The sequence below is a fragment of the Malassezia pachydermatis genome, assembly GCF_001278385.1.
Source record: "Malassezia pachydermatis strain CBS 1879 chromosome Unknown scaffold3, whole genome shotgun sequence".
Classification (NCBI taxonomy): domain Eukaryota; kingdom Fungi; phylum Basidiomycota; class Malasseziomycetes; order Malasseziales; family Malasseziaceae; genus Malassezia; species Malassezia pachydermatis.
This window is the reverse complement of record NW_017253140.1, coordinates 190,051-210,105: the sequence shown is the minus strand read 5'-3', so window position 1 is coordinate 210,105 and position 20,055 is coordinate 190,051. Positions and strand designations below refer to the sequence as shown.

At 58.4% G+C, this 20,055-nt stretch overlaps 8 protein-coding genes across 8 annotated transcripts; 4 read left to right on the top strand and 4 right to left on the bottom strand.

Moving 5' to 3' along the window:
• Positions 1 to 108: 108 nt before the first annotated feature.
• Positions 109 to 2,121, top strand: Malapachy_0735 (nuclear protein; the record flags this gene model as incomplete). Its single annotated transcript, XM_018135249.1, has 1 exon — positions 109 to 2,121. One exon carries the CDS (start codon positions 109 to 111, stop codon positions 2,119 to 2,121), a length of 2,013 nt encoding a protein of 670 aa, XP_017992664.1.
• Positions 2,122 to 2,188: 67 nt separating this feature from the next.
• On the bottom strand, positions 2,189 to 5,299 carry Malapachy_0711 (aaa-domain-containing protein; the record flags this gene model as incomplete). The annotated part of the gene is made up of 1 exon (XM_018135225.1): positions 2,189 to 5,299. The coding sequence occupies one exon, from the start codon at positions 5,297 to 5,299 to the stop codon at positions 2,189 to 2,191; it is 3,111 nt and encodes a 1,036-aa protein (XP_017992550.1).
• A 292-nt stretch (positions 5,300 to 5,591) lies between these two features.
• On the top strand, positions 5,592 to 7,490 carry Malapachy_0738 (hypothetical protein; the record flags this gene model as incomplete). Its single annotated transcript, XM_018135252.1, has 1 exon — positions 5,592 to 7,490. One exon carries the CDS (start codon positions 5,592 to 5,594, stop codon positions 7,488 to 7,490), a length of 1,899 nt encoding a protein of 632 aa, XP_017992667.1.
• Positions 7,491 to 7,660: 170 nt separating this feature from the next.
• On the bottom strand, positions 7,661 to 12,772 carry Malapachy_0712 (metal resistance protein ycf1; the record flags this gene model as incomplete). Its single annotated transcript, XM_018135226.1, has 1 exon — positions 7,661 to 12,772. The coding sequence occupies one exon, from the start codon at positions 12,770 to 12,772 to the stop codon at positions 7,661 to 7,663; it is 5,112 nt and encodes a 1,703-aa protein (XP_017992553.1).
• Positions 12,773 to 12,989: 217 nt separating this feature from the next.
• On the top strand, positions 12,990 to 16,022 carry Malapachy_0733 (aconitate hydratase; the record flags this gene model as incomplete). The annotated part of the gene is made up of 1 exon (XM_018135247.1): positions 12,990 to 16,022. One exon carries the CDS (start codon positions 12,990 to 12,992, stop codon positions 16,020 to 16,022), a length of 3,033 nt encoding a protein of 1,010 aa, XP_017992658.1.
• Positions 16,023 to 16,093: 71 nt separating this feature from the next.
• Malapachy_0661 (hypothetical protein) lies at positions 16,094 to 16,672 on the bottom strand (the record flags this gene model as incomplete). Its single annotated transcript, XM_018135176.1, has 1 exon — positions 16,094 to 16,672. One exon carries the CDS (start codon positions 16,670 to 16,672, stop codon positions 16,094 to 16,096), a length of 579 nt encoding a protein of 192 aa, XP_017992221.1.
• Positions 16,673 to 16,799: 127 nt separating this feature from the next.
• On the top strand, positions 16,800 to 18,332 carry Malapachy_0669 (glycosyltransferase family 57 protein; the record flags this gene model as incomplete). Its single annotated transcript, XM_018135184.1, has 1 exon — positions 16,800 to 18,332. The coding sequence occupies one exon, from the start codon at positions 16,800 to 16,802 to the stop codon at positions 18,330 to 18,332; it is 1,533 nt and encodes a 510-aa protein (XP_017992225.1).
• Position 18,333: 1 nt separating this feature from the next.
• Malapachy_0688 (adenylate cyclase) lies at positions 18,334 to 20,020 on the bottom strand (the record flags this gene model as incomplete). The annotated part of the gene is made up of 2 exons (XM_018135203.1): positions 18,334 to 19,625; positions 19,651 to 20,020. The coding sequence occupies 2 exons, from the start codon at positions 20,018 to 20,020 to the stop codon at positions 18,334 to 18,336; spliced, it is 1,662 nt and encodes a 553-aa protein (XP_017992112.1).
• Between the last annotated feature and the right edge of the window lie 35 nt (positions 20,021 to 20,055).

Genomic DNA, 20,055 nt, shown 5'->3' with positions numbered 1-20,055 from the left:
GTACCTCCAAGCCAGAGCGCGCGATGCCCTGCTCCTTTTTTCCTCCACGTGACCTCCACTCCGTGCACTTTTTTGCATGATCGAAGGCCGAGGCGTGACCTCACCACCATGACGAGTGTGCGGGCGTGCTTTGGCCCCCACGTCTTTGACGACGAGCATGTATCGAAGAAGCATGCCGAGTACGACGCAAGTGGACCGTACCACCACTCAGTGATTGAGGGTCTGATTGACGAGGATCTCTTGCGTCGCGCACGTACGGAGATTGTAGACGAGCTGCACTTTACGGAAAAAGAAACGGATATTTACAAGGTGAACCAGACGGGCGATCTGGCCAACCTGGATGGCCTGCCGGAAGAAGAAGCCAAGCGTCTTCAAGCGCTGTTGCAGGTGCGCAATGCCCTGTACTCTGACGAGTTCCGTGCGTGGGTCCGTCGTGTGACGGGATGTGGTCCGCTGAGTGCGACAAAGAAGGACATGAGCATCAATGACTACCGCCATGGGTGCCACCTGCTGAATCACGATGATGTGATTTCGACACGCCGTGTCTCGTACATCCTCTACCTGCCAGACCCTGACGAGCCGTGGCAGCCTGAATGGGGCGGTGCGTTGGAACTGTACCCCGTGAAGGAGGCGCATGTCCCGGACGATGTGCCGTCGCTTATTGTGCCGCCCAAGTGGAATCAGTTTACGTTCTTTGTTGTGCAGCCGGGTCACTCGTTCCACAGTGTCGAGGAAGTGGTGCATCCGACCAAGTCGCGTCTCAGTCTTTCTGGCTGGTTCCACCGATTGCAGCCGGAAGAGCCGGGTTTCTCCCCCGAGGAGGAAGAGACCGAAGTGGCCGCCGAGAAGAACTTCAGCTCGGTGGGCAGCATTACCAACAAGAAATTCAATGCCCTGTTTGCCGACTACGACGAAGCGACGTATGGTCCTCCGCCGCTGCCTGGCTCGTCCATGGCATCGGAGCATGTGCGTTTCCTCGCACACTTTTTGAATCCTGCGTACCTCACGAGCAAGATTCAGTCGACGCTCTTCCAAAAGTTCGGCGACGAGTCGCATCTCCTGCTCTCCGACTTTTTGCGGCAGGATGTGGCGGACGAAGTGGAGCGCGCCTTGCGGGCGAAGGATGAAGAAGATGGGCTGGTATGGTGGCACCAAAGCAGCGAGCGTGTAGGCTTCGATTCTGTGCGTATTCAGCCGCATGCGGTAGGCACGGCACGTAGCGCCTCAGTGAGCGAGGAAGATGCTCGTTGGAAGCTGTACGGCCCACCGCACCGTGAGCGTTTCGCGACGCTCACCACGGCAGTGACGCCCGCGACTGCGCCGGCGATCGACTATACCACGAAGGCGTCGCCGTTGGCGCCCATGCCCTCAAGTCCGTCGTCGATCTTGGAAGTGCTGACGCACCAGCTCTTCCCCTCGGCGGCGTTCCGTCACTTTATCGCCAACATTACGCAGCTGATTCCTATGGCCGCACGTCCTATTCTTGTGCGTCGTTTCCGTCCTGGACTGGACTATACACTTGCTCGCTCAGACGATGAGACGGTGCTGGATCTCACGCTGACTCTCACGCCGGACGTGTTAAGCAGTGCCAAGAAGGTCGTGAAGCACACGGCGCGCCCCAAGGGCCTGGCCGGCAAGCGCAAAGCGCCGGCGATGGACAGCGTGTCGAAGGGTGTCCTGAGCAAAGCCGATTACGACAAGCTGGATGCGATGTGGGAGAGTGGCGATATCGGTGGCTGGGAGTGCTACCTGGCGCCGCATGAGGGCGAAGAGGATCCGGCCGTGTACACAAGCGCCGCTTCGCGTCGTGCGCAGCGCGACATGCAGGCGGAAGAATCCGCAGATGCGGACGCGGAGGAGGCGGAGGCAGCCAATGGCGACGACGACGAAGCGATGGACGAGGACGAGGACGAGGACGAGGACGAGGACTTTGACGGCGTGCTGCTGAATGTGACGCCTGCCTTCAACACGCTGAACCTTGTGCTGCGTGACGAAGGTGTGATGCGCTTCGTCAAGTACCTTGGCGCTAGTGCTGGCGGAAGCCGTTGGGACATTGCGGCGGAGTACACTGTTGGCGCTGCGGAGATGGAGGAGGACGAGGACGAAGAGGAGACGGCCTAAACGTCGGTCCTCTGTTTTATGCTATATATTCTTTCTTTTTGTATGTACTGCCACCACTATATATCGACTACATGAGACTCGTTCGTGCGCCGACGCCCGACTGAGGCGTGCCATCGGGGAAATGGCCATCTCGATCTCCAGCGAACTCGCGGTAAATGCGGCGGAGTCGTGCGATTTCGTCCTGGGGCACACTGGGTCGGGTCGACTGGAACGAGGTGTGCAAGTGGCGCGTGCGGACGAGCATGGCCTCAGTCGTCACGTCGTTCGTGGCCTGGTCGACTACCTGCGGCGCCGTGGCGTGGGATGCTGGGCGCAGCATACGCTGCAGCCGATCGGCCAGCGCGGCTTTCTGGGCGTGGCTTTGCGTGGTAGGTGCTTGGGCCTCGTTCGTTGGCGCTAGCGCGACATACGACACGTTCGGCGTATCGTCTGGCCGCGTGATGGCATGAGGCTGCTCTTCGTCGCGAATCCGCTCGTTGATCGCTTCCAAGTGCGCATTGTACACGAGCGCTTGGAGGTCCGCGCCCGAGTAGCCGTCTGTGCGCTGCGCCCAGTGGGCCAAGTCGACGTCTGATGCCACGTGGACTTTGCGTGCAATGGCCTTAAGAATGTCGAGGCGGTCCGCCTGCGACGGCATATCGCACAGGAGCGACTTGTCGAGACGTCCAGGACGCAAGAGTGCCGCGTCGATCAGGTCAGGTCGCGAGGTGGCGGCTAGGACGTACACGCCATCCAAGCCTTCCGCGCCATCCATTTGCGTGAGCATTTGGTTCACGACACGGTCCGTGACGCCTGTACTGTCGTGCCCACGCTTCGGCGCAATGGAGTCAAACTCGTCAAAGAACAACACACATGGCTTGGCCGCCTGCGCACGCTCAAACAAGTCACGCACCGACTTTTCACTCGCACCAATATACTTGTTGAGGATCTCTGGGCCTTTGACACTGATAAAGTTGAGGCCACACTCTTTCGCCACGGCACTCGCCAGCAGTGTCTTGCCACACCCTGGGTAGCCATACAGCAGCAGGCCAGACCGAAGACGCAAGGGACACTTGGCGAAGATCGCCGCATACTTGGTCGGCCACTCCAACGTCTCTCGCAGTGTCTGCCGCGTCTCGTGCAGGCCGCCAATATCGGCCCAGTGTGTAGTGGAGGCCTCCAGCTTGACGTCGCGTAAGGACAGTGGCGTGTACCCTTCACGCGCACGCTCAAAGTCGGCCATGCTCAACGACACGGGCTGCGCTTGCAATAGGCACCGAATGGTAGCCTCGTGAACAGCTCGATCCGTGAGCGTTTGCAGGTCGGCGACATGGTAGCCATCCGTATGGTTGACCAACGCGACATAGTCCAGCTCAGGACGCGCCTGCTGTGCCTTGTGGGCCACCTCGCTCACCAACTGCTGAAGAATCGCCGAGCGTTCGTCCTTGCCGGGTGGCTTGATGTGCACACTGTCTGTCCAAATGCGGGCATTCTGGATATGCGCATGGACATTGGTCGGCGCTTGCGCCGTGGTCATCACAAACACGTCATAGTCACGCACCGTTTCTTCGATACGTTGGACCAGCGCACGCGCGAGGTGCGTCGAGCGCCATGCATCGACGTTCTCGCCCTCCGCAGGGATCAGCATATCGAGATTGTCCAGGATCAAGAGCGTCGGTGCATGCCATGCCGCATCGTCCAGCCACTCTTTGAAGCGCGCACGAACCAACGGCAGACGCTCTTCCATGTACGTCGCACAGTTGATCAGCATCGTGCGATACAGCGTGCTTGGATCGCTCGCCGCTTTCCATCCGACCGCCTGCGCCAGGCTCGTCTTGCCTGCGCCCGTCGGGCCTGTGAGAAGCAGCGCACTGGTCCCTGCAAAGGGCCGCTGGATCGTGGCCAGCCGCGCGTCGGCGCCGACATCCATGCGTCCCTGCTCCGCAAGACTGAGCTGCCGCACATGGTGTACATGGTGCACCGCCTGCCAGCATGGATCAAGTACTTTGTCCAAGCCGGCGCGGATCTGAGGCGCATGCGCCTGCAAACGCACCCCAGTCTCATCCACGTCACTCGCTTCACGCACGGCGCCGGGCGGCGGTGGCGAGAGCGCCACGACATCGCCGTCCTGCACGCCCAGCTTTTCACGAAGCGCTGCGCCCATCCAGATATGACGCGAAGGCCATGCACAGTACGATGCGCCATCGTCCGTCTCGCTCAAGTCTGGCGGAGCGCCGGGGACAAACGTCGCTGTGCCCGTCGCCGGCGCGCTTTCGTGGCCTTCCGCTTGGGCCATCGTCGGGCAGGCGACGCGCGTGGCACACAGCTTGCCGTGCTTAAAGGCCAGTGCGACCAGTTCGTACGCTGGCCGATCCACGGACGGCGGTGCCATGGCTGCTGGCACGACAATGGACCACACATGCTCTTCTTCGTGAGGAATTGTAAACGAGGTAGGCAAGACACGCCATAGCACATCTTGCAGGGCCGTTTGAGCCAGATGCGCTGTGAGAGGGCCTTGCGAGGCCGAACTGGGCGCCGTGGTATCGAGAGTCTTGGCAGGTTCTGTCGTGGGCTGCGTACGTTCGCGCGGGGCAATGATCACTTCTGTGTCCGTTGACAGCCGCACGGCGATGCTCGCGCCGTCTTCAGCCGCTTCGTCGTCGTCAAGAGGCCTAGTAGGTGGGACAGTACGGTCGACCAGGAACTTGACCACCGTCGCAGCGCTGCGGCCCACCGCTACGGCCAGCACTTGCCCTTGCTTGGCCGCGCGGACCTGCGCGAGCATATTGTTTTCCACCTCTTCTGCATGTACGCTAAGAATTTCCCAGTCGTCCGGCGATAGGGGCGTCACATGCACTTCCTGCGCGACTGGCACAGGCGGCGACCGAAACAGACGAAGGGAGACGTTGGTATGGTCGTTGAGCGCCGGCGTAAAGAGCGAGGCCAACGCAGGGCTCACGACAAGGCGCTCCCCCGCATTGGGATCGCTTAAGACAGAGGCACTCGCACTGAGTCCTGTCCATCCGCAGTAGTACGTTTGGGTGTCTGTGCCGAGCTCCACAAGGAGGGTCTGCGGCACAACATCGCGAGCTAGCAAAGTCGCACACAACGACGCTGGGAGGTGGACAATGCTAGCGCGGAGATCTGGGTCAATAGCGACACGCGCTTGTGTAGCGCGTGTGCGGGGTGTGGGGGCCATCGCAACACCAACCTACGCCGCCACGATAGGGAGGCTGCTCACCAATACGACAACGTGCGCCGAAATGCAGCCACACAGAAGAGCCGCGGCAGGGCTGGCTGCACTGACTGTACTGCGGTGCCCCGCCTCGTTGGAAGAACGAACGTGGCGCCGCCGCCTGCGGTATCACGTGATGATCTAAGTGCAGGACCGTGGCGCGTAGGACCCACCGTTTGTTCTACGCCAACAAAGCGAGCGAAAGAGCGAGCGAACGCAAGAGTCGCCACGTTGTGATCTTCATTCGGCTGTAACAATGACATTAGCGTCGCGGCGGGTCGTGACTATCCTGCTGCGGCTTTTGGGTTTGGTGCTAATTGGCACTGTTTGTTTCTTAGCGCTTGTCCGGTCGTATTTCCATGTCGACTCGTCGCTCTATATTGTCAATACGGAGCTGGGCACTTGGGACGAAATTCGCGCTGACAAGCGCGCGTCCGTGCTGGATGGTGCACAGGCAGCGTCCGCTGACGAGGTGCCGCCTGAGAAAATTCCACGCATCATCCATCAGACTTGGAAAACAGACGTCCTTCCATCTCGATGGGCCGACGTGCGCAAAGTCTGTGCTGAGATGATGCCTGACTACGAGTACATGCTGTGGACGGACGAGAGCTCGCGCAAGTTCATTGAAGACGAGTATCCATGGTTCCTCGAGACGTTTGATTCGTACCCGTACAACATTCAACGTGCCGATGCCATCCGATACTTTGTCCTCCATAAGTACGGTGGCGTGTATATGGACTTGGACATTGGATGCAAGCGCCGACTCGATTCGCTCCTGCGTTTCGAGGCCATTGTGCCTCGTACGATCCCTGTGGGTGTGAGCAATGACCTGATGTTCTCCGTAGCGGGCCACCCGTACATGGAGCTGCTGATTCATTCCTTGGCCAAGTTCAACCACTATTACTTTACACACTATGCCACCGTTATGTTCTCCACCGGGCCCATGTTTGTCTCGGCGCTTTTCCGGACTTTTTCTGTGGAGCATCGGGGTGTAAAACCATCGACGCCGGATCTCCCTGACCGTGGGTTCCAAGGCGTGCGTGTGTTGCCCAAATCGCTGTACGGCAAAAATTTGCCGCCTGAAGAGGCTCCCGACTCGTTCTTCGAGCATCTGTATGGCTCGTCTTGGCATGCGAACGATGCAGGATTTATGCTCTTCTTGCGTATCTACGGACGCTACATTATCCTGGCAGGCGCATTGGTCGTCCTGATCGGCCTGCGCCGCACGTTGTATGCGCCCATGGCCTCTGTATCACGTGGATTGTATGCGGTGGGACAGGCCTTCTGGATGCGCGTCGCGCCGCCATCGCGTGCGCCAGCGTTTACAAGTGAGTGGATTGGGCTGCGTCCTACGCCAGAGGACGATGAAGCCAAAGAAGCGCTTGTATCGTCTCGGGCCTTGTCCTCCGATTTGCCACGATGTCCGCCTGTGCCGATGTTTGAAATGACGCCTGCTTCGCAAGAGATCCCTACTATCTCGTACAAGCCCTCGTCGTCCTCAACCTCATCGTTGCCAAGGGAAGCGCATGATCTACGAAGAATGTCGTCGGATCAGTCGAGTCTGGACCTTTTGACGCCTACGGATGTAGGCACACCGAATGCACAGGCACAGGCGCAAGGGACATCACATGGCTCGTCGCTACCTACCTTCTTCATCGAGCCTATGCATAAACGGAACTCGATCGACAATGGCGATATGGCGCTCCTCGACACGGCGTCCAGGCCCTCGAGTGACGAGGAGGCAGGCTCATGGAAGCGTGTCCGCGATGCTTCAAGCCAGGTGTCGGAGAATCTTAAAGCGCTGTTTCCCTCCATGAAACGCCAGCCTTTTGCGACGCGGCCTGCGCCGCCGACACGAACCATGTCGCTGACCAGTGTCGGTGTCGAAGGGCCTACGGCCTTGTCACGTACTTTGTCCAATCAGAGTGAAGACGATCGCCGTGAATGGGCGAATTTAGTGGGCCGGTGGGATACCAACCTACGCTCGCCCATGCTTGTACCATCGCTCTCACCGTCTCCGACGCTGATCGAGGCAATGGACACTACACGCTCTACGCCCCATATGACGGAGGTGCAGCGACGGCCGCCAGGTATGCCCCATCGAGCTTTGACGCCAGGTGTGCCTGTGCCGTCTGACACGGATTCGATTCTGTGAGCTGGGCCCCCTGAACTATGTTGAATGATATACTGATATCTCACCAGATGATATATTCCCCTTCCACTGTACAACTTTCGTACCCTCGCTTGATTCCCTTCCATTGTAGCATGTACGCACTTGCATAAGATTCACAAATTCATAGTCTCACATCCGTCATCCCTACGTATCTATTTTTTCTTGCCGCCACGCTTCTTCGAGCGCTTGCGCCTGCGACCCGACGACTTGCGCTGCACATGGGCCGACGTCACAGCATCGGAGGACGCCGTTTCTTGCGGTGTATCGTTCGCCGACTCGCTTTGCACAGCTTCGCTTTGCGCGGTCGAGGCGGGGGGCACCGCCTCGGCTGGATCTTGCGGCTCCGCAGGGGGTGTGGCGCCTGCAACCGGCACGTCGTTGTCCTTGGCTGTGGTCTTGGTACGTTCCGCACGGCTCTCTGCCTCGGGTGTATGGTCCTTCGGAGGCGTTTCCGTGCTCGTTGGCGGCTCAGCGTGGTCCGAGGCAGATTCGGTGCTGCTCTTGGCCGTGTCCTCCTGGCTGGCAGGAGCCTTGGCATCGCTCTTGGGTGCCTCCTGCGTCGGCACGTCAACCAACTTGCCTTCCGGGACGGCTTCCTCGACAAGCCCTGCCTCCTTAGCCATGGCATAGAACAAACTAGACTTGTTCTCCAGCAATGTGTTCGGTGTATCGAACTCAGCCACTTCGCCCTGCTGCAGCACCAACACGCGGTCCGAGTCGAGAATGGTATTGAGGCGATGCGCAATGGTAATTGTCGTGCCTTGGAACTCTGAGCGAACAATCTGCTGAATGAGCGCATCCGTATCCAGGTCAATGCTGCTTGTTGCTTCATCGAGCACCAAGATCCGCGAACGGCGCACCATCGCGCGAGCAATGCAGATCAGCTGACGTTGGCCTGCAGAGAAGTTGGTGCCGCCCTCCGAGACGTCGCGCTGCAAACCATCGTCGTGGTTGCTCACAAGCGATTCCAAGCGCGCCTGCTTTAGCACATGGATTAGCTCTTCGTCACTGTACTCATTCAGCGGGTCCAAGTTCTGACGCAGCGATCCCTGCCAGAGTTGCGGGTCTTGCGGGATGATGGCCATTGCCTGACGCAGCTCATGTAGACCCAAGGTAGAAATATCAATGTCGTCCACATAGATACTGCCTTGCACGGCCTCGATAATGCGGAAGAGTGCCATAGTCAACGTCGACTTGCCCGCACCCGTACGTCCCACCACACCGACTCGCTCGGCTGGCTTGGTCGTGAACGACACGTTCTTAAGCACCAAGTCCAAGCCTTCGCGGTAGCGCGACGAGTAGTTGCGGAACTCCACCACACCCCTTGAAGGCCAGTCCGCTGGCGGCGCCGTCTCATCTCGGCGGTACGCACGCTCGGTCGGTTGCGACGAATAGGACAGCACACGCTCCACACTCACAATGTTCTGCTCCACTTCGGAGGCAGACCGCACGGCCCAGTTGAGTGTCTGAGTCGTGCTGAGGACTTGCGAGAGCATAAGACCCATCAGGCCTGAGCTCATAGGACCGCCTCTTGTGACCATCGTCACAGCCAGCGTGGAAGCGAGCAAGATGACCGACGAGCCAAGGCACTCAATCCGCACAGCCAGCCAGCGATTGCACGTGAATGCGGGGAAGTAGCACATCTGGTTGCGATCCACTCGCGCTTCAAAGGCGTCTGTGAACGCGCCCGTACGACCATACGCACGGATGGACGAAATACCACCCAGCGTTTCCTGGAACCACGTGAAAATCGGCGACTTGGACACGGCGTCAATGCGCTTCAACTCACGACTGGAGGCCAGGTAGTAGCGCATCACGGCACGGTAGGCCAGTGCCAGAGGAATAATGGCGAGGAGGAAGGGAGGTACCGAGTACGACACAACGCAAATCACACCCAGCACCACTGACGATGAGCGCGCCATACCTTGGATGACACGAGGCAGCACTTCATCAATAACACTCACATCGCGGCTAAACAGGTTCAGCAGACGGCCCGTAGGCGTCGTCTCGAACCACTGCAAGGGATACCGCAACACAGACTTGAACAGGCCATCATGGAAGCGGCGCGCACTACTCAGGACGAGCCACACATAAAGGATCATCGGCGCAATGCACACACCCATCGCGGTCAGCATACCCATGGTGCCGTACAACGTGAGGTAGTAGCGCGTCACCGACGGATCCGCCTCCGAACGGCCAGTGTTCGCCGTACTCCATTGCTTCAGCACAAAGTCACGCGCCACCATACAGGCCTGCGTAAGAATGTGGGCGGTAAAGAAGAGAATCACACCAATCGTCGACGCACTGTGAATGTATTGGCGGTATACTTCCCATTTCACTGAACCTGTCTCTTGCACTTCCTTCGGGATGAACGATTCACGTAGCTGCTGAATGGTCTGGACCTTCACTTCGTCCTGACGCAACGGACGTGGGCGAGGCAAGAGCGTGCATTCCTGCTCTTTCATGGCCTTCTTGGCCTTCTGACGCTCAGCCATCATGTCCTGATGGTCTGTCTCATTGTTCTTGAGTGACGTGATCATGCGGTACACGTCGCCCTGCATCGCCATCACTTCTTCAAACGTGCCACGCTCCTGCAACAGCTTGCCTTGGCGCACCGTCACGATCTTATCACAGTCAGGCAGGTACGACACGGCATTGGTCGTCAAGATCCTCGTACGGTGGCGAAGCATACCACGAGGTCCAATCACATGTTCCCAAATATGCGCACCTACATGCGCATCCACTGCGGCCAGGGGGTCGTCTAGCAAGTAAATGTCCGCCGAGGCATAGCAGGCTCGCGCGAGCGCCACACGAGCACGCTGGCCGCCACTGAGGCTCACACCACGCTCACCAATCTCGGTCATGTCACCATGCTCCAAGATAGCAAGATCCGGCTCTAAGGCGCAGGCCATGACACATTGCTTGTAGTGGGCCTCATTGTAGGCGCGTCCAAACAGAATGTTGTCACGGACTGAAGCGCTCATACACCAGCCACCCTGAGAGAAGTACGCTGTCTCGCCGTGGACATACACTTGTCCCTGCACACGCACCATATCGCCCAGGATCGCAGAGAGAATCGACGATTTGCCTTCACCGACACGACCCAGTACGGCCACAAGCTCACCGGGTTCTACCGTCCAGTCAAGCTCACTAAGCGTCGGCGACACTTGATCCGAGGCCCATGAGAAGGTCGCATTTTCGAAGCGCAGAGCCTCATGCTCGCCCTTGGCCGGCGCAGGAAGCACCTTGCGAGACTCCTGGTCAAGCTCTTCGCTGTCGAAGAAAGCCGCTAGACGAGCCGCTGACACTTGCGTCTGCAAAAACATGGATACCATACCGGCCAACATGGACATAGGGAAATTGAGCAGTTGGTACAGCGACAAGGCAGGGAAGACAATGCTCGAGGTAAGCGGGCGATCACTCCAGATGCTAAATGCAATGAATGTGCTCAGCGACACAAAGAAGGGAATAGCCTGCCAGAAGAAATTGAAGCCTGCATTGGCCATACCAATTTTGCGGAGAAGAGGCAGCTCTTCGCCATTACGAACATCAAACAGACGACGCGTGAACGCTTCTTCCCAGGAAAAGAGCTTGATCGACTTGATGTTCAAGATGATCTCGTTCATCAGGCTCGTACGTCGATCACGCACTTTCATTTGAATTGCGCTCATGCGGCGCAGGTATGTAGCCAGCGCCGTGTTCAACGGCACACCGATCATCATAACACCCACACCCACAAAGGCGGTCCAGCCAAGGAGGTTGTACAGAGAAATGAAAGCCAGCATGATTTGGAACACGGCCGACCACAAAATGTGAGCGTACATAATAAAATCAGGCAAACGATTGGTATCCACGCTCATCAAGTTTACCACATCACCGGTCGTTCGTGCGCCACGCGCCTTGGTGGAGAGACGCAGACTCTTGCGGAAGATGGCACCCACGACACCAGCACGCACACGCATACCAGCAATGCTCACAAGCTGGAAGTATTGGTGCAAACTCATAGTCTGAATCATGGATGTGATGAATAGCAGAAGAACCAGCACAAATCCACGTAGCGGTGTACCACGGTCCTTCTCAGTAGAGAGTTCCCATTGATCCACAAAGCTCAACAAACGACGCAAGATTTGCGGCTGCACAAAGGCCAAGCTGTCCTGCACGAGTTTGTATCCAGCAGCAATAAGAAACGGCGTACCAAAAGATCGGAGGATGGTACGCCAGAAACGCATACGGCCACTCTCCTCTAGATCGCGGCCCTGCGCTACCACCTTCGCAGAGAGGTCGGCCCAGTTACGTTGGAATGCATCGCTGAGTCGCTCAGCATCTTCGCCATGCGGAAGTGCCCACATGTCCGCTTCCGTCAAGAACTTTTTCGAGCCCAGCGACATGAGAGGCTGCATCCAGTGGAAAAACAGACGACTGAATAGGTTGGCCGTTTCCACGGGCGATTCTTGCGGTGCATACTTGTCATGCAGTTCATGCTCGTCGGCGTCCTGGGCCATGGCCTCGTCGACATCGTCACGGAACGGCGCGCTTTCGTCATCGTCTTCCGGCAGCATAATGCCATCCGGCACTTCCACATCACAGCATTCCAGGAAGAGTGCAGCAAATATGAAAATCAGGCGCATAAGCAAAGGAATTACCAAAAGGAGCTGCTCGATCGAAGAGTGTGAAGCGATCTTCATGATACTGCGCAAACGCACAGGTACACTGACGATATGCCACATGCAGAAGATAATCACAGCATCTGATCCATGGCGTGCTCGCATATGCGTGGCGTGCTGCAGGAGGAGCGCGGCCAGGTAGGCCAACGTGATGAGTGTGGCGGTAAAAAGTTGGGTACCACTCACGAGAGCTTCCACAGAGCCATGGACCTTCCCACGAAGACCGAAAAGCACAGCTATTTCGATCACAGAAAGCAACGCAATGGCGATTGTCACGCCGTCCTTTTCATGCAGAAGATGAATCGAGTTCTCAGAGCGCTCTTTGATGGGTGTATGGATATACTGACGTAGAGACACGAATGCCACACCCAAAAACACCAGAGCTGGCAGGGCCCAGAATACAATCGCTTGGAAGCAAGGAGTAAGGTCAAAGTCACGCAGAGGCGACATAGGACCCCATCCTTCTACGCCATCGCAGAAGCAGGAGGACCGCTTCAGCGTCGCGTGAATTGGTTGTGCAAGCGCCTCAAAGAGTTGTGGTGGATCATGCACCCATAACGACGTCCCAAATGCAGGGAACCACGTTCCAAATTCAGCCATGCCACTCGGGTTGGCACACGGAGCACGTCGAGTTGGTGAATAAAAAGGCGTTGAGAAACGCTATCCGTTTGAGATTTTACGCGTATCTCGCTGACAGAACAGACGTTTCGCCCACAGGCACGTCACATCACGTGATCCCCTCATGGCGGCCGCACATTCGAAGAACGCAGTCCAGATAAGTTCGCCGTCGTGCGTCTTTCGTTTTTCACACACCCCTATGCTGCCCCACGTAGGCCGTGTGCGTTTGCCGCGCACAGCTCGTGCTTTCAGCACGAGTGTACGTGCCTGTCTTGCTACGCCGCAACAAGAGCGACCTACCCACCCATCGCGTATGCCGCGCTACGCGGAGCTGCTCTCACAGCTGGAGCGTGTGCGTCCGCTGCTCGGTGGACGGCCCCTGACGTTGGCCGAAAAGATACTGTACTCGCATCTGCTGGAGCCTGAGGCGGATTTGGAGGGCGTTGGCTCGGATGCAAGCAAGATCCGTGGCTCGCGCTACTTAAAGCTGAAAATTGATCGCCTTGCAATGCAGGACGCCTCGGCGCAAATGGCCCTGCTGCAATTCATGACGTGTGGTTTAACACAGGCGGCTGTGCCTGCGAGTGTGCACTGTGACCACTTGATTCAGGCCTTTGAAGGTGCCGAGGCTGATCTGAAGCGCTCCTTGTCGACGCACCATGAAGTGTTTGCGTTCCTTGAGTCGGCGTGCCGTAAGTACGGCATTGAGTTCTGGCGGCCTGGCAGTGGTATTATTCACCAGATTGTGCTGGAGAACTACGCTGCACCAGGTCTGCTGATGCTCGGCACAGACTCTCATACGCCCAATGCGTCAGGTATGGGATGTCTGGCCATTGGTGTCGGTGGCGCTGATGCCGTGGATGCGATGACGGCTACGCCCTGGGAGCTGCTAGCACCCAAGGCCCTGGGTGTGCACCTCCACGGCGAGCTCTCGCCCTGGTGCTCGGCGAAGGATGTGATTCTGCATCTGGCTGGTCAGCTTACGGTGCGTGGCGGTACTGGGTACATTGTCGAGTACTTCGGCGAGGGTTTGGCGACGCTGCCTGCGACAGGTCTCGCTACAATGTCGAACATGGGAGCGGAGATTGGCGCGACGACCAGTGCGTTCCCCTACACGGCAGCTATGGGCCGATACTTGGAAGCCACAGGCCGTGGCGCCGTGGCGCGGGGTGCAGCGCAAGCGGCGGAAGCCGGTCTGCTAAAGGCTGATCAAGGCGCAGAGTACGATCAGGTGATCGATATTGACCTGTCGAAGTTGGAGCCGAGCTTGAATGGGCCCTTCACGCCGGATCTCAACGTGCCACTGACGGAGTTTGTGCAGCGCTCGCAGTCCAACGACCCACCGCACCCTGTGGAACTGAGCTCGGCACTGATTGGCAGCTGCACCAACAGCAGTTATGCGGACATGAGCCGTTGTGCCGACCTGGCTCGTCAAGCAACGCAGGCAGGCCTGCAGACCAAGGTGCCGTTTGACGTGACTCCCGGTTCGGAGCAGGTGCGTGCGACAGTGGAGCGAGATGGTATCACGCAGACGCTCACTGACGCCGGTGCGCGTGTGCTCGCCAATGCGTGTGGTCCGTGCATTGGTCAGTGGAAGCGCACCGACAAACAGGGCGAGTCGAACGTGATTCTTACGTCGTTCAACCGAAACTTCCGTGGTCGCAATGACGGGAATGCGAAGACGCTCAACTTCCTCGCTGCGCCGGAGATTGTGACCATGTATGCATTTGCAGGTCGCTTGGACTTTGACCCACGTACGGACTCGCTTCCCACGCCGGATGGCAAGTCATTCCGCTTTGCGCCGCCGAAGTGGGAAGAGTTGCCGACGCAGGGCTTTGTGCCGGGCGATGTGAGCTACCTTCCGACGCCCATGCCGGCGCCGCAGCCAGAGGTCTCGGTGGTCATTGACCCCCGGAGTGAGCGTCTGGAACCCCTTACGCCGTTTGAGAGCTACTTTGCGCCGGAGGCCGCGGCCAAGGGCGTGTATGAGCTGCCTTCGATGCGCTGCCTGCTGCGTATTCGCGGCAAGTGCACGACGGACCACATTTCCGCCGCTGGCCCATGGCTCAAGTACAAGGGCCATCTGACCAACATTGCGGAGAACACGCTGATCGGCGCGATGAACGACATGACAGGCGAGGTCAACGAGGCACGTGACTATATCGACGAGGCGCCGCGTACGACGACCATTCCTGCGATGGCCAAGCGTTGGAAGGCGCGTGACCAGCCGTGGATGATTGTGGCGGACCACAACTACGGTGAGGGCAGCGCGCGTGAGCATGCGGCGCTGCAGCCGCGTTTGTACGGCTGTGCCCTGGTGCTGGCCCGCAGCATTGCGCGTATCGCAGAGACGAATCTGCGTAAGCAGGGTGTCATGACCCTCCTATTTGAAAATGAGGACGACTACCTGAAGATTGACGGTGGTGATATTGTGGAGACGGTGAACCTGAGCGATCTCATGCGCCCAGGCGCCGATCTCTCGACGCAGGTGCGCGTGCGCGTGACCAAGCTCGCTGAGGATGGCCAGGTGAAGGAACAGTTTGAGATTCCGACGCGCCATTCGCTGAGCCCGACCCACCTGTCATGGATCCGTGCCGGCTCGGCACTGAACTGCATTCGCGCGCAAGCGGGTGCGGCGACGTCTGCGCCGAAGGCGGATGTGAGTGGTACACGTGCCTTCTCGACATCGACTTCGCGCCGTGCGCCGCCGGCGGTCAACACAGGCAACGACCCACGCTACGAGGTGCTGCGTCAGTTGCTGTTCCCTGCCCCCGCTGGCAAGAAGAATGCCGGTCCCCGTACCATGTCAGACGCTCTGGGTCAAGGGGCTGCGTCGCGCGCTGTGTACGATACGATTTCGCGCGCGTGGAAGCTGCATGAGCGCCGACATAAGGAGGCCTTTGTGCAGTCGCTGAAGACGAAGCGTGCGCGCCTGGACGAGGCCCTGGCCGATCTCAAGGCGGAGGACGCGTCGCTGTGGAAGCAGGCGCTGCAGTACGCGGGGCCTACGAAGCGCAATGCGGAAGAGCAAGCGCGATTGCAGCGTATGGGTCTCGCTATGAACGACGCTGCCAAGGAGGGCGAGGCGCCTGGCAGCCGTATGATGGCCAAACGCCGTGCGCGTTTGATGGCGCGCACGCGTCTAGCGACGCTGTTCCCTCGAGAACTTCGCGCGCCGACGATCACGCCGCCGCTGAAAGGATGGCCAGCGTACGTCGCGGATGAAGAGTAGACCCGAGAACGCTGGTTCGCAGATCGATAGCTACTACGGTCATGATAGAAAGGATGCCTACGGCGGGTAGGTCACTGTTCATAGGTACGTGCTTCCATGCCCGCTGGCGCGCGTACCTCCATGGTCTTCTGGCCGACGTCTGCCCAGTTGGTGCTCAGAGCTGTGCCGCCCGATTCCTGGAACGACTTGACCATCGCTCGTCGCGTGTCGTCGTCAGCGTTCGCGTAGAGTTGCTGGAAGAATGCATGGAGCTCCGCGTCGCCGGATCCACTAGGCGGACGATCGTCCGCCTCGGACAAATCAAGCTCGTCCCATTTGGAGCGAGCGCGCGGCGCGGCGGTGGACGGCACAGCGGTAGGCGCAGACGCAGCCTCGGCAGCCAGAAGCCGCGGCCATGTGACGCCTCGTTCAGCTTTGACAAGGGTCAGCTCAATTTTCGGGGCGACCACACGCACTTGCGCTGGCGTAGGCTCGACGGCGTGGCTCAATTCGACGTGCCATGTCGTCGTAGGCATCGTCACAGTGAGAACACTTGTGCGCTCCTGCGGTGCGATCGTGACATGCACATCCTCGGCTTTCTGGTTACGCACAAATAGCGATACCACGACGTGCGTATCAGTTTGATAGAAATCGTAGCGATGCGCACTCATCGCCGTGCGTACAAAGTGTCCCAGCCGCGGTGAGAGTTGGTATAGTGGAGGGCGTCGTGGCGGCGGCCGTGACGCCGGCGCGTATGGACTCTCTCCACTTGGCGGACCGACGACGACCATCCACATCATGGAGGTAGCGGGACGTACGGCGCTGGTGCTGGGCACCGTAGTCAAGCTCCTGCTATGGCCTGCGTACCATTCGACGGACATGGAGGTGCATCGCAATTGGCTCGCGATCACATACAGCCTGCCGCTTCGTGAATGGTACATTGACGCGACGTCGCCATGGACGTTGGACTATCCGCCCTTCTTTGCCTATTTCTCGTGGGTACTCGCACAGCCTGCCGCCTGGCTTGATCCAGTCATAGTCGATGTGAAGCGTGGTCTAGAGTATGCGGCATGGAGCTGCAAGGCCTACATGCGCTTTACCGTGCTAGCGACGGAAAGTGTGCTAGGCGTGGCGCTGTACCTACTCGTGGGCCAGGCGACAGAGCCTGGGCAACAGCTCATGCTGTACAGTGTGCTCTTGCACCCTGGCTTGCTCATGGTCGATCATATTCATTTCCAGTACAATGGCTTCCTTTTTGGTGTCTTGTTTTTGGCGTTATGGGCCGCTCAGACGCAGCGTCCTTTGTTGTGTGCCTGGCTCTTTGCCTCGTTACTCCAGTACAAGCATTTGTTCATCTACATTGCACCAGCTTTCACGATCTACTTACTGCGCGCATACCTCTTTCCTACACTGCCCACGTCGCCAGCAGCGCTTAGCGCCGCGTTGGATCGGACGATCAAGCTGGGGACAGCCACGCTCACTCCGTTTGCTCTGAGTCTTCTTCCATTTGTGTGGGATGCTTTGGGCACATCCATCTCGCCTTCCCAGGTCCTCACAGCGATGTGGGCACGACTCTTCCCTTTCGACCGTGGGCTCATGCATGCGTACTGGGCGCCGAACGTGTGGGCCCTCTACGCCGCGTTCGATCGCGTATTGCTGCGCTGGCAGGGCCGCGTCTTGGCCTCGACCTCGCGGGGCATGGTCGGCGATACAGTGTTTGGCGTGCTTCCGACCGTACCGCCACTGACCTGTTTTGCCTTGGCACTGTCGTGCATTCTCGTGTACCTCGGTCCCGTATGGCGTACGCCGAACTTCACGACGCTCCTCGGGTGTGTCACACTGTGTGCCATGACATCCTTTGCCGTGGGCTGGCACGTCCATGAAAAGGCCATTTTGATGGCAGTACTTCCTCTCAGTCTGCTCGCACACCGCTCGTATGCGTACTGGCGGACGTATCAACTGCTAACGGCGGTGAGCATTGTGAGCCTCTTCCCCTTGCTGTTCACGCACTTTGAGACGCCCATCAAGCTGATCTACGCAGCCGTATGGTACGTCATTGTCGTCCGTGGAATGAGCCGTCGTGTACTACGCCCTATGCCGTCGAACCTGGGCGAGATTGTGCACTTTGCCGAGTCGGCGTACTTGCGCGGCCTCGTAGGCCTGGTCGTGCTTACGAATATCGTCGTCCCCCTATGGCAAGGCCTAGCGCCCTCCACGTTGTCGTTGGCGCATCGCTATGCATTCCTTCCTCTCATGCTCACTAGCGTGTACTGTGCACTTGGATTTGTCTATGGCTGGCTCCGTTTATCCATGCTGTACTTACAAGAATAGCTTACCAGCCGCCCAACGGCGTATCATCACGACGGCCCAGGAATGATGCAGGTGTGGATGTGACAGCCGGCCGAGCACGTTTCACGTTGACCACGCCCACAATACCCGTATCCCCGGTAACCGACACGGCCGGCTTGGTCGGCGGTGGCGAGGGCGTACGTTGAGAGACACGAGGTGGTGACGGTGGCGCTGCGTCCAATGGCGTGCTATCCATATCCAGCTCCACGGTCTTCACGGTCTTTTTCCGCCGAATCTTTTTCGGCTTGGATGTAGAAGTAGTAGCAGGTACAGATTGCGGTGCCTCAGGCAATGTAGCAGCCTCAGCTCGTTTCTTCGGGCCACGCTTGCTGCGTTTGCGCACTTTCTTCTCCGTCGTCACAGCCTCGTCATCGACCTCCTCTTCGCGCTGTCGTTTCGGTGTGGAAGATGCGTGACGTTTCTGTGTCACCGTGTCGCCATGTTTGGGTCGTGAAGTCTCGCCACGTTTAGCTGTAGAAGTGTCATCACGCTTCGATGGCGATGAGGGGCTGACACGTTTGGACACAGCCTCTCGCTTGGACGCACGTGGTCGTTCATCACGCGATACCGATGCGCGTTCCTTCGGTGTGTGCAAAGTTTTGACGGGTGCCGCCTGGACGCGCGTAGGCAGGGCATCGTCCTTGTCCACGTCTGACACGGAGTCAGTGAGTGGCAGCTCAGCCTTCTTCTTCGGGACCAACCGCACCTGATCAAGAACGTGTAGGTGCGGGTACGAGGCACGCCATCGGTCCTGGTAGTCGTCCAAGGCAGCAATGCCATTGCCCTTGGCACACAAGTTCGCCAGGCCATGCCGGTTGGACGAAGACGTAGCTGGACGCAGCAAGGCCTCAACATCGCGCCATGACGACAAGCCACAATTGCTAATATCCAGCAACGCGAGACCAGGCGCACCACCATCCACGCCGCACCCCCAAAACTGGATATGCGAAGGAAGCTGCTGCAAGGTGGGGTTCCCACACAAACGCACTTCACGAAGATGCGAGCATACCCGCCAATCCGGCAATGCCTCAGGTCCTTGCAAGGCGTTGTGGCTAATACTCAGTTTTTTCAGGCTGGGAAGCGAAGTAGGCAATGTTGATGGGAGATGCGTAAGCTGGTTGTTGGAAAGCACAAGGGTATTGAGATCCGGCAAGTGAGGAAAGACGGCCGGAAGCGAAGTAAGTGCATTGTGCGAGAGTACGAGCGCTTTGAGGCCACGTAACGCAGATAAACCCGAGGGAATAGATTTAAGCAGGCAGTGCGATGCGTTGAAAACTGGTGTGAGTCAATGAATACGTACCGTGCAAGGCTGTGAGCAATTCGAGGCCATCCAGGGCATCGTCTGACGCTCCCAATGCAGGATTGCCCGCGATGTTCAGCCACGTGAGCCGTTCGTCCAGAGGGGTTTGTCCCTCCTTGACATGCTTGCGACTCCGTCGTACGGCCGTGGCAATCCAATGGAGTTGCTCCAAGCCATGGGGACACGCTTCCGACGATTCCATATTCGATAAATCCAGTCGACGCAAATGCGAGAACTGCGCTAATGTTTGTGCCATCGCCTTGGTCTGTGGAAGAGCATGACCGGCTAAGGATAGCGAGGTGCGTTCCAGCACGTCAGGGGTATCGTTGCTAGCCGTCTCCGATGTCGTCGCGTCGTCGCGCGGCGGCATCGTAGCGGGAGATGAAAAGCAAAAAAAAATGAGAC